Here is a 13,924-nt window from a genome sequence, read left to right as displayed (position 1 = left end):
AGACTCAGATTTAACTGTAGTTTAGATTTAGCGACACTGAACGACTTTAATCATTAAAGATTTGATGGTTTTATTGCTGAATTACAACCCCGTTCCCAAAAAAGATTGGACGATGTGTAAAACAAAAAAAACAAACAGAATGCGATGATTTGCTGATGATAATAGACCAAAGACAACATATCAGATGTTGAAACGGAGAAATTTATTGTTTTATGAAAAATATGTGCATATTTTGAATTTAATGGCAGCAACATGTTTAAAAAAAAAAAAAGTTGGGACTTACATAAGACTGGAAAAGTTGTTTAATCAAGGCCAAAAATCAATATTGGATGGCTGTGATCTTCGGGTCCCCTGAGGTGGCACTGCAATAAAAAAATAAAAAAGACCTAATTCTGCATGGGCTCAGGAACACTTCTGAAAAGCCTCGTCTGTGAACACAGGTCATCACTGCATCCACAAAGGCAGGTTAAAACTCTACCATGCAAAGAAAAAAACAAATATAAACAAGATCTAGAAAAAAACACCTGTTTTTATTTACATTTTACACAGCGTCCCAACATTTTTGGGGAAATGCTGTTGTACATCAGAAGTGAAAAGCGCTGGCTTCGTTGCTTCTGTAGATAAATCCTGTTTTTTCCAAGTACAAATCAAACCTCAAAGAATGTTAAATAGTTTTCAGAACGGTGTACGAAAGTCCGTCGTTCTGTTATTGTAATAACTGGTTTGCAGCTTGTGTTGGTATTTTCTGAAAGAGGCCGTTTTCTTGTGTGATCTCTTATTTTGAATCGAGTCCAGACTTTATATATCTGATGTTTCTCTGCTCAAGTTTCAGGTCACGAATGTTCACGTAGCGGCGGTGACGAAAAAATGTGAAAGTCAGGTGCTGATGTCCTTAAAAAGGAAGCAAATGAGCATATTTTTCAAAATGCAGAACTATTGCTTTAAATAAAATCCCTCTGATGTCAGTGGAAGTCACAGATTCATGTTTTTAATCTGCTGCCAGCGTAACAAGACTTACTGAAAACATGCAGCGCAGATATGAAGCAAGGACACAGTGGATTGGAGTGTGTGTGTGTGTGTGTGTGTGTGTGTGTGTGTGTGTGTGTGTGTGTGTGTGTGTGTGTGTGTGTGTGTATTACAGCTTTATGCTCTAGTGATGGTGCGTGTGGATTAACCAGGATCAGATAGGGCTGCTTAATCCTTCTGAAAAGGACCGAGTTGACCCAGTTTGACCTCTGACCCCCCGACCGACAGGAAGTGAAACTCTCCAATCAGAGTCCGAGATGCTGTCAGGTGCCGTTTAACGCGCCCTCCTTCACTAACCTTCGGAAACATAACCGACACACACACACACACACACACACACACACACACACACACACACACACACACACACACACACACACACACACACACACACACACACATGTCTGACCCGGAGGCAGCGGGAGGACTTAAACGCAGCACATGTTCCTGTATTCAGGTCAAATAAATGACAATAATAAATCACAGATTAGTTAATGGATGTTTACTTCACTGTTAGCAAAAGTCCTTCTGATTCTTTTTGTCTTCTTTAATCACTTGATCTGAATAAAACAATGTTGGAAAGTGGTTTTGGACAGATTTATTGAGCAGGTGCTGTCACATAAACTGTGTACTTAATATTGACTTTTCTGGTGAAAATGACATACAAACTTTTAAAATATCACTAGTAAGGTAATTTTCTTCCAATGTTACTACTATAGTATAAAACAATTTTTTTTCCAAATCTAAATTGTGTTTTAAACAAAAAAAGCAACAACAACAAAAAAAACTTTGTCCTTAAATGTGTGATTTGTAAAAAAATAAAGTAATTTACAATTCAATTCTTTGGCGCAGAAAACAGGTATCAAAGTGGTGTTGGTGTTAACTGTAAGTCACCACACTTCAAATGTAGTATTTGCATTTTTTGAATAGTGTAACATATTTTTTTAAACAAATAATTTGCAACGCCTCAGTCTGTAAAAGTACTTTTCTGCATGTTTTTAAATTCTTTTTAATTATGAAATATGTTAAATTCTCCTACTTCATCGATTTTGCTGAGTGATACGCAGCATTCAGAAATAAGCACACGGTTCCCACATGATAAATAAAAAACTTCCCATAACATTGTAATGTTCTCGTGTCCGACAGCCCTTGAAGGCATCATGCGGTAATCCATCAAAACGTCTAGACCGGTGCAGATTATGCAGCTACTCCTCTTTCACTGATATCGTTACTCTGATTGGATGACGATCCTGGTCCCGCCTATAATTACTTGATTGACAGACAGTTGACTAATAGCGACAGGCAGTGAGGCTGTCATCTAACTTGTGATTGGTGGATCGGTCTGGACAATATGAATGGCAACATGTATTGTTCGACGTCTTCCCAAAGCAGAAGCAACTTTGCGGCTTCCGATTCAAGGCAAGTTGTTTAAATGTTTTATTTTATTAATTCGATTTTAATTTTTAGCCGATAAACTCCGTCGGTAGTAAAAAAAACAACAACAACATCCCATGAAGAAGATTTAAGGTTAAATCCGTGAACTTTGCGTGTAACGAAGATGAAGTGTTGAGCGGATGTTTACCTCAGCTGGGATTTAAATGGTTAAACTTTGTCTCCATCTAACTTTCTTATTCTGTGTTGTCAAAGTTTTGTCCTTTTCAATGTTTAAAAAAAACACGTGTTACTTTTTAAGATGAACTCGATACGGGTGGAAGTTTTCTGTTATCTTTGATGTCTGCTTCAGGTTCCCGTTCTTCTCAACCAGACTCCGTATTCATTTTCTAACTCATTTATTTCAGGAATTGTTTGAGCTTCATTTGTTGAATTTCAGAAAGATTAAAATGTTCTGCAAATCGACCGAATGTATTCTTTAATTCGGCATACATCCAGTATAAAAATAGGCATTATTTAGTGGAGGTTCAAACTTTTTCTCCCCGAATTCCCGTTATTCTTAGCAAGTCAATTCACCGTTACACCGTCGATAGTCGGGACTACCGAAATCTGGAAACTGCGTTTTTTCATCACGCACATACGCCACCAGATAGTTCATTTATTTGCCGAATTAATGTAAAAAAAATCAAATGAATCGTCTGAAATCATGTTTGAAAGCAAATCATGATTTTATATCCGCCAGTGTAACGTTGACCATAAATTAGACGATTTTTAAATGGACGTTCGACTAACCGGAACTTCACTAGATGCCTTGTTTTAAATGAACCACAGACCAGCGCTGGTTCGTGACCGAGGAGCCGGGGCTGGAGATGGGGGAGCCGGGGCTGGAGATGGGGGATCTGCAGCCTCCAGAGTTTGGGTCCCTGGAAGAAGAGCTGGAGTACTGGAAGGAGCAGGCAGCCAGGCACCAACAGAGGTGTGTCTGCTTTCACTGCTGGTTCCTGCAGCTCCTGTACTGAAAAGGACGTTTTACCATGTATACATAATACATATGATTATGCATGTTTCAAGGATTTTAGCTATAAACATACACAAAATTCCAGCTATCAGTTGATTGCCTTTTTTTTGAAGTCTTAAAGGACAGTGAAAGTATATTTGTTTGATTTAACTGCTTAATTCTTTGACCACATTTCATTTTTAATGTTTTTTCACCTTCCAGGCACTCGAACAAAAATATTTTCATGCCCTCCATGAATAAATCACAAAGCCACATCTGTTAATATTTTGTTTAAACTCCTTTTGCCACCAAGAATATAACTTTTGTGCACAAATATTGAAAAAAAAACAAAAAAACATTTCAAGACTTTTTAAAGTGTGTTGTGAACATATTAATGATACCTTGTCTCTGCTCTCCAGTTCAGTTTATAGAAAGGCTCTTCTGCAAGACAAAACCTTTTGGTGTTTTCCTATTAAACACTTTTTGCGTTGTTTAAACTCTATTTTTTTTATAATGCATTGTGATTGTTTGGAAAAAGGTTCAGGTTATGTTGTTTGTCCAAACGCGTCGGGTTTAGATTAATTCTGGCAAATCTTCCTCTTCGACAACATCTTGGTCTGATTGTTTTTCTCTGAACCAGAGTGGGGATCATTGGTGTTTTCTTCTGTGCAACACCGGGAAATCCAAACTGGAGTGAAAACATCCAAAGGTAACAAACCTGTGGTTTATATTCTGTGTGTGTGTTCAGTGCGGACGAGGCCCAGGAGGAGCTGCAGGAGTTCCAGCAGATGAGTCGGGACTACGAGGTGGAGCTGGAGATGGAGCTGAAACAGTACGAGGCGCGAAACCGGGAGCTGCTCGCTGCCAATAACCGTCTGCGCATGGAGCTGGAAAACTACAAGGTACAGAGGACAACATCAATTACCAGATTCTGGCTAAAAAAAAAAAAAAAAAGTGAACTCTAAACTAAGACTCTACTGCTGGAGGCTGTTCAGAAATATTAGAAAAATATTGCAGAAAAGCTCTGCAAAGCTTCGTCAAAAATAAATGATTTCAGGACACTTAACACAGTAAAGTAAGAAAAACAAATTATCCTTCCAACAATATAGAGAAAAATCCAACAACCCAACAATTCCCACATGAGCGAAAACTGGAAGGAAAAAAACTCCCTTTTAACAGGAAGAAAACTACAACATGAAGTCTGTTGTTTCAGGGTTGTTGAATTATTTGTTAATTTGACATCAGACCTCAGCAGGGATTTCCATATTTTATATCAGCTGATTGTAAGTTGTCTTTTTATTTCTCCGTTTTGCTTGCAAGTGAAGAGGTTTCACTGGAGCTCATCTTCTGAACACACACACACACACACACACACACACACACACACACACACACACACACACACACACACACACACACACACACACACACACACACACACACACTCACTCTGACAGAGGGCTGATTCAGGGCAGAAGGAGGCAGCTGATGATTCCCGTGTCTGTAGGCGATGGCAGTTCTTCCCGTCAGACTGTCTCTGCCACAGTTTGTCCCTTTTAAAAAAAAAAAAAAAATCTCATTAGTTGCGTCATCGCTAACTTGTTTTAATAACTGTTATCTTCTGTTTTTTTTATTGACTTTTTCCTGTAAAGCGCTTTGAGCTGCATTTTATGTGTGAAAGGTTCCGTATGATCAAAGTTTATCATTATATTTTATTATAGACACATTTAGACATGTACGCTTATAGCTGATATTAATTCATAGAATAAGTAATATGAGAGGGCCATTTAAGATCTTATCAGAGCAGTGATGAAGCCTGAAGCTTGATGCAGTAAAGTAGTAATCAATTTCTTTGAATGTTTTGATTTTCTGTAGATGCACCAGAGGATGTTGGTTGTTAAATTTACTAAATATCACGAAATGTTTTGGTGAATTTATGTCTGTTAAAGAGTCGTGCTTTGTGGACGTTTAAGTGTTAATTGCTCAACATTTAGTTCTGCTGTTCTCCAGCGTTTTTCTTCTTTCTTTTTTTTTTTTTTCTCATGTCCTCTCTTGTTTTTCTGTCTCCTTCTTGCCTCCTGCCAGGATAAATATGAAACGCAGCACTCGGAGGCCTGCCGGCAGATCTCCAGCCTGGAGGGAGACCTGGCCGAGACCACGGCCGTCAGAGACCAGCTCCACAAATACATCCGAGAGCTGGAGCAGGCCAACGATGACCTGGAGCGGACCAAGAGGTCGGCGGCGAGCAGCACAATAGTTTCTGGGGTTGTACAAGTTTTTAATATTGATACTGTAAATATTTTTTTCTCCTCCTGTTTGTTTGCTCGTTCAGGGCGACCATCATGTCTCTGGAGGACTTCGAGCAGAGGATGAACCAGGCCATCGAGAGGAACGCCTTCCTGGAGAGCGAGCTGGACGAGAAGGAGAACCTGCTGGAGTCCGTTCAGAGGCTGAAGGACGAGGCCCGAGGTAGAGCAGCTGACTCGTCCAGCTGAAGTCACCGTGAAACGTTATTAGGAATATAATCAGCTGATTTCATTGTTGACTTTTTTTTAAATTTAATTTTTTTTTTTTTATCATGCTCATAAAAAAAAAAAAAAAGTGTAATCCAACACAAATATATTAACGTAGAAAATAAAATGAAGAGAAAACGGAGTGACGAGGGTTAAAAATGATCATTTTTCTAGTAAAATAAACAGCGAGTAGAAGATTTTAAGGAGCTTCTAACAGAAGTTGATAGAAATGAAAATGACAGGGGAGAAATGAAGATAAATAAGTGACGATTTGAAAAATATACTTTGTTTAACGGGATGGAACAGACGAAAAATCAAGAAAGAATCAAGAAATTTGGGTTTTCATTTCCTGCCTTAACTGTCTAGAAAGCTTTTGTTGCATTGACTTTCATTTATCTGTGTGAGACCTGAGGCAGGAGCTCGCCGTGCAGCAGAAGCAGCAGGTTCAGGACAGGAAGCCGTCGTTCAGCGGCGCGGCGGTCAAAGAGCCTTCGTCCTCCTCCTCCTCCTCGGCCGGGCTGCCCACCCCGCCTCTCACCCCTCCGGACAAAAGAGCAGAGGACAAAACGCTGTCCAGACCGCCGGAGTCCTTCAGCACGCCGCCGCCCTCCGTCAGCAGAGGTCAGTTCACAGTCCGCGTCCAACGTTTTACATGAAGACTAATTATTAATAAATAAATAAATAAATCAGGACTGATTCAAATACACACCGGAGTGTTGTGACGAGTACTTTTCATTGAATTTATAAGTTTAAGGTCAGAAATTTTGTCCCGATTTACTCAAAAATCGTAACTATCTATTCTCTGTTGGCGTTTTCCCCGGAGGGAGGATTTTCTTCCTCTCTCTGTTTTTATTTTCACCGCGAGCTGCACATCTTCACCGGCCTGTTTTTATTTGTTGTTGTTTTTCCCCTCAGGTGAAAGCCTCTCGGCGACTCCCCTCACCACGTCGGCGAGAATCTCGGCTCTGAACATCGTCGGAGAGCTGCTGAGGAAAGTCGGGGTGAGAAGACACGCTCTGTGTTTTGTGTTTTGTGTTTTTTTTTTTTTTTTTTAATCAGCTGATCATGCGACGCTGCAGGCTGCTTCCGCTGGCGCTCAAATAAAAGCACAGAAACCGCTTGTTCTCCACTTTTAGAAGAAACAAACATGAAACACTCGAGCGGTGGCTCGATTTTATTGACAACACAAACGATAAAGACGACATTTGATGGAAGTCTTTTACACCGATACGGGTTGTCGGGTCTAATATGATCACTTCCTTTGATAATAAGCGGACTGCACATCACAGAAATATTTGTACTTTCATCTTTTTTTTTTTTAAGATGCTGTCAAAATAAGAGCTTTAGATGCTTTAAGTGCTTCATTTCCCATCAACCCCGTCACTTCCTGTTTTTTTTAAGTCGAAGAGCCTGCTTGACTATAAATGAGGAGATGCTTTGTCAACAAAGCAAAGATTTATTTTGAAAAGGCAGTCGAAGCTTCTGTTAACAAACTTTAGTGTGAAAAAAATGCCATATGTTGATATTAAGCAGTTTTGTTTGTTTGTTTTTGTTCCTCTCCTGGTAGAACCTGGAGTCCAAGCTGGCGTCGTGTCGAGACTACGTCCACGAGCAGACGGCCAACCGCAGAGGACAAGGGGGCGGGCCGGGGGCGACGTCGGGCCAGACCGGCTCCTCGGAGAACCGTCCTACCAACGGCCTCTACAACAAGGGGTGAGGCGACACGGGGAAGAAGTGGCGGGGAGCCGAAGAGTTAAAGAGGGCTGAGGGGGGAAACGTTCGCCACAGACCGTCTGAAGTGTTTTGTTGTGTTTCGCAGGCTGGTGAAGAGGTTAGACTTCGGAGCGGGATCCAAGCTGCTCCTTTAATCCTCCTCCGAGCTGCTCGGCCTCCCCCCAGCCCCCACCCCCTCCCCTCTCCGTCCGGCCCGGCCGTCCCGAAACACAACGGTACCGCGCGTCACGCGTCCGACAGGTATCCGACTCACCGGGACACACGGACCGCTCCATGTAGAGACGTTACTGTGGTTTCATTAACAGGACTTCTTTTCAGCACTCGGCTTCACGAAACTCACCGGACTCTCTCTCTCTCTCTCTCTGTCTCTCTCTCTCTCTCTCTGTCTCTCTCTGTCTCTCTGTCTCTCTCTCTCTCTGTCTCTCTCTGTCTCTGTCTCTCTCTGTCTCTGTCTCTCTCTGTCTCTCTCTCTCTCTCTGTCTCTCTCTCCCTCCCTCTGTCTCTGTCTGTCTCTCTATCTCTCTCTCTCTCTCTGTCTCTCTCTGTCTCTCTGTCTCTCTCTCTCTCTCTCTCTCTCTCTCTCTGTCTCTCTCTCTCTCTCTCTCTGTCTCTCTCTGTCTCTCCCTCCCTCTGTCTCTGTCTGTCTCTCTCTGTCTGTCTCTCTTCTCTCTGTCTCTGTCTCTCCCTCTCTCTCTCTGTCTCTCTCTCTCTCTCTCTGTCTCTCTGTCTCTCTCTCTCTCTCTCTCCTCCTTCTGTTTTTGGATTGGCCGAGTACGCTGCACTTTTTTTTTTTACCTCCGTCGCTCCGAAGCCGCGTTCAAAGCGAGATTTCGTACGCTGGAAAAAACCCAGGTTTGCCTGTTGGATGCGCCGTCGCTCCGACGACTGGAGAGGAATACACGAATGTACGTAGACAGCAGGAACAAAACTGAACCCATCCACACTTCAGTTTCGTTTCAAGCATCTTTTTACTTTGAATAAAGTCTTTAGATTTGATGCCGTTTTGTTTACACTCGGGCCACATACAGTTTATTCTTCTTCGTCAGCTCGATCATAAATCAGCGACGCGGAAATCTGGCTCGGCTCGACTCCAGCACAGAAAGTGGTGTTGATGCACTTTAGCAGTTACAGTTAATTTAGCAGCTGCAGCTATCTAAATACCAACTAACACACACACACACGCTCAAATAAATATTTGCATTGTCTTTATGAGCTCCTGCGGCGGATTTATCATCACATTTCATTTACAATTTTCTTTTCCATGGAGAGAAATTAGACTCAAAACGGTCTCAAATACAAAACAATAACATTTAAAAATGTGTACGATTCGTGTGCAAGCAATCTGAACATGCACGTGTTCACACAAACAACACGTGATTCGCTTTATTTACAGATTAAACCCGGATGCGCCGATTTACACGGATCGTGTTCCATTTGTGTCGGAACTTTTGAGACTTGTCGCGCTTCCCAGATCCACAAAGACATGCTGCGTTCAAGTGCAGGTGGAAAACCGGGACATCGTTGATGTGTGGAGAAGACGTTTATCTATAGAGACAGAATAGCTCGTCACACCTCGGTTAAAACACATTGATCATGTGTACGGAGAAGATCCAGCTTAACTAGAAAATGTATTTACTGAATAAAATGCCGTGTGAATGCTGGAAGCTGAAAAGGTCCGAGAAAATGCAGAAGCCAAACTTTAAAATTTAAAACTGAAGGAAATATGATGAAACAATGCTGGATATAACTTCATCCATGCTGAACACGGGGTAAAAAAAAAAATCTGCTATCGAACAATAGCGAAGGAAATGTTTTTTTTGAAACTGTTAAAAATTGTTAAAACCAGCTGTTGGTTGATGAAGCCGAGTTCTGAAACATGCAACAACTACAGATTTTATTTGGTGAACCATTAAAAAAAAAAGAAGGAAACGGGAAGCTAAGTAGCAGTATTGAAATGAAACGTGTATTTACATGTAAAGTCTGCTGTGTAGAGTCTGTAGTTGGTAAATATGAACTAATCAAACGGTGATGAGATATTCTGTATAGAAATTACACGCGAACTCACAAAAGCTAAGATGTCCCAGTTTTCCAGCAGCACTCGAACGCAGCATGTATTTGTTGTGCAGGAGACGTGAAATGGACCTCTAAATATAGGAATACAAATTCAACGTGATCCGTGCACATTTTAACATTTAAAGATCTGTGACAAATACTTCAGACATTTATCTGCACGCGTTTTCAAATTGCTTGGCTTGCACTTTTTCTATTTTGTTCTATTTGAAGGTGTTTTTGAGTCTAATTTACCGTTGTGGCGTCACCTGACTCGACAGGCTGCATGACATGAAAACACGTTGCTGGTGAAACTCAAAAAAGCCTTGAATTTTAGACAAGAGAAATATTAATAGAGTGTTTCCTTAGTGAGCACAGAGGAAAAAAAGAAGTAAATATTTACAAGATTTTAGATTTGATTTTTACAGATGAACTAGATTCGTCACCGCCGGCTGCAGAAAAATTCACGCGCTTGATTTTGAAGTGTGGAATTGGGATTTTCTGCTCGATCGAGGCCGGAAAACTCGAGCGTGCTCAAAGAAGGAAGCTCGAACTCCATGAAGCAACATGTGACTGATTGGATACAAGTGACATCACTTATTAGATATCAGCCTTTCAAAAAGAGATGTTATTTTCAAGGCTCTTGTGACACCTAGAGGCCATCGGTGGTTCTGCATCTTAAAAACTGCCTTGACTGATGTTTTTGTAGCAATGAATCAAATACGAAATGTGCCCGCTTGTCGCAGCTTTTTAGCCTTGTTTAGTTCCTAGTTTTGGTCGTATGGCTCGGTGACTGTGGGGTTCACTCGTAACCTTCTGGTTCTCCCGCAGTTGGTCATGAAAATTCTTATTTTTCGGTTATTTTAAGACGACTGAGGAAGTCTCCCTTCTGTTTTATATTTGTAATACTGTAAATGTGCCACATGGAGGCAGGATTTCAACTCGAGGTTTGGTTAGCACTGAACTTTTTTTTGTACTAGTTTGTAATGAAGTTGTTGTTGGGAATGTCCTGAAGGTTTGTTGGCCCCTATCCCCATCCAGGTTACTTTTATTTACTTAGATATGTACAGTACTGTATTTGGCTGGTGACTTATTTTTTCTCACCTTACTCAATACTAAAGAAACTTCTAAAATTACATCGATAACATTTTCTGATCACATTCGTGCCCACCAGAGGATGAACCTTTATAGTTTTAATAACAATGTGATCTCGGCTTTAGCGCCACCTTCAGGATATTTTAGACCTCAAATAGGAAAAACTGCCAAAATGTTGTTTGTTTCCGTCCAGTAAATTTAATATTATCGTGTGAGATTGGCGTCGTAGAAGTGACGACGCCGGAGATAAGTAGACGAGGCACCTTTTTAGTTTGAGGAGACGATGTTTGAAATAAAGAAATCCCTCTGCAGAACTCGACTTCTGTCTCCAGGAGTGAAAATGTTTTCTGTGAATGAGGCGTTAACGAATACTTCAGTGAAGGCTACTTGTGTTTTATGTTAAAAAGTACGTTATAAGTGGACATGTGGTGTTATCTACTGTAGGGTCGCTGACGTAGGTTGAATATTTGTAGGTTGCGTGAGTCTGTAGGAAGGATTGACGTACGAGTAGCTGCTCGGGACGCGACTCTTCCCCGTGAAGGTCGACGTGTGGAAGGAAACGAGGCTTCGTGAGGTTTTTATTTTGCCTTATTGTGACTTTATAAAACTACTTACACGCTCACGTATGAAGAGCTGAAGACCTGTTCTGTCCTTTTTTGTTGTTGTTGTCTTTACCTTCGGTGCTGCTTACGATGCTTCTGAAAAAGCAAATAAAACTTGAAATGAAAAGAAGTAATGCACGATTGATTTTATTTTTTTCACAGGAAGTGAAAATGACGACACATCGTTTTGGGAGCTATTTAATAGCACTTCTTTGGTTCACAAAGCAGAAACGTCACTTTTAAATAATATTGTGTATCTGTGAGGTTTTAAAATCACACAATCTCAAGGATGAACATAAAACAGTTGGGCTACAAATATACTTTTACATTCAGTTTCCAAACAAACAGGTTCTCTCTAAATATTCGTAAAAACCCTCGGAGGAAGTGCGTAAAGATCTCGTCCCGATTTGTGCGTCTCGCGTGTCATTGTTACATTCGAGTCACAGAGATGAACAATATGATTTCCTGATCTGTTCTAATTTAAGTTTTATTTCACCTTTTTCAAACAAATTTTAGGAAATATTTTTCTTAAAATGTATTTTAAAAACTTGGTATTGAAAAGCAATGTGACTCTGATGTAATGATGAGGCCTGAGAGACATAAGCAGAAGCTACAGGAATTTATTTATATATATATATAAATAAGTAAATCTAAATATATTTAGACATAAATATGTTATATTAATCCACAAACATTGAAAACTTTTTTTTTTGCTTCACATCACAAAATCTTAATCTGAAAAATTGAATTGGTCATCTGATCTGTTAATAAAACAATTATTTGGATTGCAAACAAACTCCCTCAGTTTTGTTGTTTTTGATTTTTGAGAAAAGACACAGAAGTACCTCCGTACATATAACAGGTTCTTTAAGTCTGAGACTGAAACTGAAATACAAATGTAGGAATTCAAATAAACTTTCTTTTACATTTTGAGAAAGATTCCTTCACCGTTTTCTTCCTAATTGCAGTTACAGTGTCCTGAATATGCAAAAAAAAAACAAAATATATATTTCTTTGGGTGAAATTTCACTATTTCTCAGGAAAAAAAGATGAAACATTTCAAACTGGTGAACATATAAAGTTAAATAACTAATAATTTGCTATTGACCCTTTCAAAGAAAAATAATACTGTATTTCACGTAGCTGCACCTAAAGACTAAAGATTTTAAATAATGTATTCTTATTTATTCTCGTAAATCTTACCTAATATTTTCTTGAGTGACTGATAAATTATTTTTCTTTATAAAAGTCTGAAATTAAGACCCAGTATAATTTTGCATTGTCTTCAAAATGCTTGTTACATCTGATCAACAGTTCAAAACTCTAAATTTGCAGCTTCCTGTCATACGTGACAACAAAAGCAGAAAATTCAGCAAATGTTCGGCTTGAAAAATATAAATTAATTGTCATTGTAATTTTTGCAGAGGAATAATTTAATGAATAAATAGAAACATTTATGATTACAAGGACTTTTTGACTTGTTGTTCTCGTGAATGTTATGATGTAATTTTTCTGTTGGGAATAATTTCCTTTATAAAATTGTTTATAATTAATTACAAACCAAAAAAATAATTTCCAATTCAAACATAAACCTGTGGTTGTTTCTTTTAAATTTAAAGTGTAAAAAATATCAAACACAACACGGCGTCAGGTCCGTCTACTCGTCGGGGTAGTAGTCTTCCTCGTATTGCTCCGGAGGGGGGGTGCTGGCAGGAGGAGGAGGAGATGAGGAAGGAGGCTCCTCCTCCTGCAGCTCCACTGAGTTCTCTTTGATGGTGCTCCTCCTGCTGATGCTCCCTCCCAGCCCGAGGCTCCTGATGCCGCCGCCGCCGCTGCTCCGAGGACTGGGGCTGCTGAACACCACCTCCCCGCCGCCACGCCTGGGAACACCCGACCCCATCAGGAGGAAGAGAAAAGAGGAGGAAGAGGAGGGTCAGAGGGAGGTGAAGGACAGAGGAAGAGCAGAGAAGGAGGCTTGTTGCAAAGGGAGATTTAAAATAAAAAGTTGAAGCCCCTGAAATCTCGACAGGACAGTGATGAGGAAATAAAAAGCCCGTTAGGGGAGGAGCTTTGAGGACAGTTTGCAGATCAGCAGTTTCTGAAGACAGATGTGAAACAGATGAAAGGAGGAAGAGGAAATTTAAAATCACAAGTGATCTCACGCCTTCACAGCTCTTTACTAAAAGGTTTCATTATAAATAATTACTATTAACAATTATCTATATATAATACTTGAAATCATTGTATTTATTCGTGGTTTGTTCACTATTACAGGTCTAATAGCTTATTTAGTTCGAGTTAACACAGATTATTATTGACCTTTAAATCCATTTTTATGAACCCAAACTGAACTTTCAATTAATTTGGCCCGACTGATTCTGGATTTTTGAGACCGATAGTGACACAATGGTAAATAAATCATTGTGCGAATTTGTGCATGTGAACACATTATTATTGAAAAATGAAGTTTGAAAAGTTGAGAAATTGAAAATATATATATTTTTTTTAAAGTGAAA

The 13,924-nt window shown here is 39.9% G+C and overlaps 1 protein-coding gene across 1 annotated transcript; it reads left to right on the top strand.

Moving 5' to 3' along the window:
• The first annotated feature begins 2,423 nt into the window (after positions 1–2,423).
• LOC138207885 (nuclear distribution protein nudE homolog 1-like) lies at positions 2,424–11,635 on the top strand. Its single transcript, XM_069165454.1, has 9 exons — positions 2,424–2,445; positions 3,250–3,394; positions 4,164–4,317; positions 5,501–5,649; positions 5,748–5,884; positions 6,334–6,549; positions 6,844–6,929; positions 7,496–7,641; positions 7,748–11,635. The coding sequence occupies exons 2-9, from the start codon at positions 3,288–3,290 to the stop codon at positions 7,794–7,796; spliced, it is 1,044 nt and encodes a 347-aa protein (XP_069021555.1). The 5' UTR covers positions 2,424–2,445; positions 3,250–3,287; the 3' UTR covers positions 7,797–11,635.
• The last annotated feature ends 2,289 nt before the right edge of the window (positions 11,636–13,924 follow it).

Source organism: Embiotoca jacksoni, unplaced genomic scaffold (assembly GCF_022577435.1).
Source record: "Embiotoca jacksoni isolate LCO1_2020_lvr unplaced genomic scaffold, fEmbJac1.0.p SCAF_34, whole genome shotgun sequence".
Classification (NCBI taxonomy): domain Eukaryota; kingdom Metazoa; phylum Chordata; class Actinopteri; family Embiotocidae; genus Embiotoca; species Embiotoca jacksoni.
The sequence above is the reverse complement of the archived record's forward strand: the minus strand, read 5'-3'. Positions and strand labels throughout refer to the sequence as shown.

Bases quoted from the DNA above. Each gene is read 5' to 3' on its own strand.
- LOC138207885 (XM_069165454.1), top strand. From the start codon at position 3,288: ATGGGGGAGCCGGGGCTGGAGATGGGGGATCTGCAGCCTCCAGAGTTT. The intron at 3,395-4,163 runs GTGTGTCTGCTT...GTGTGTGTTCAG, and splicing joins GCAGCCAGGCACCAACAGAG to TGCGGACGAGGCCCAGGAGG. The intron at 5,650-5,747 runs GTCGGCGGCGAG...TTGCTCGTTCAG, and splicing joins GACCTGGAGCGGACCAAGAG to GGCGACCATCATGTCTCTGG.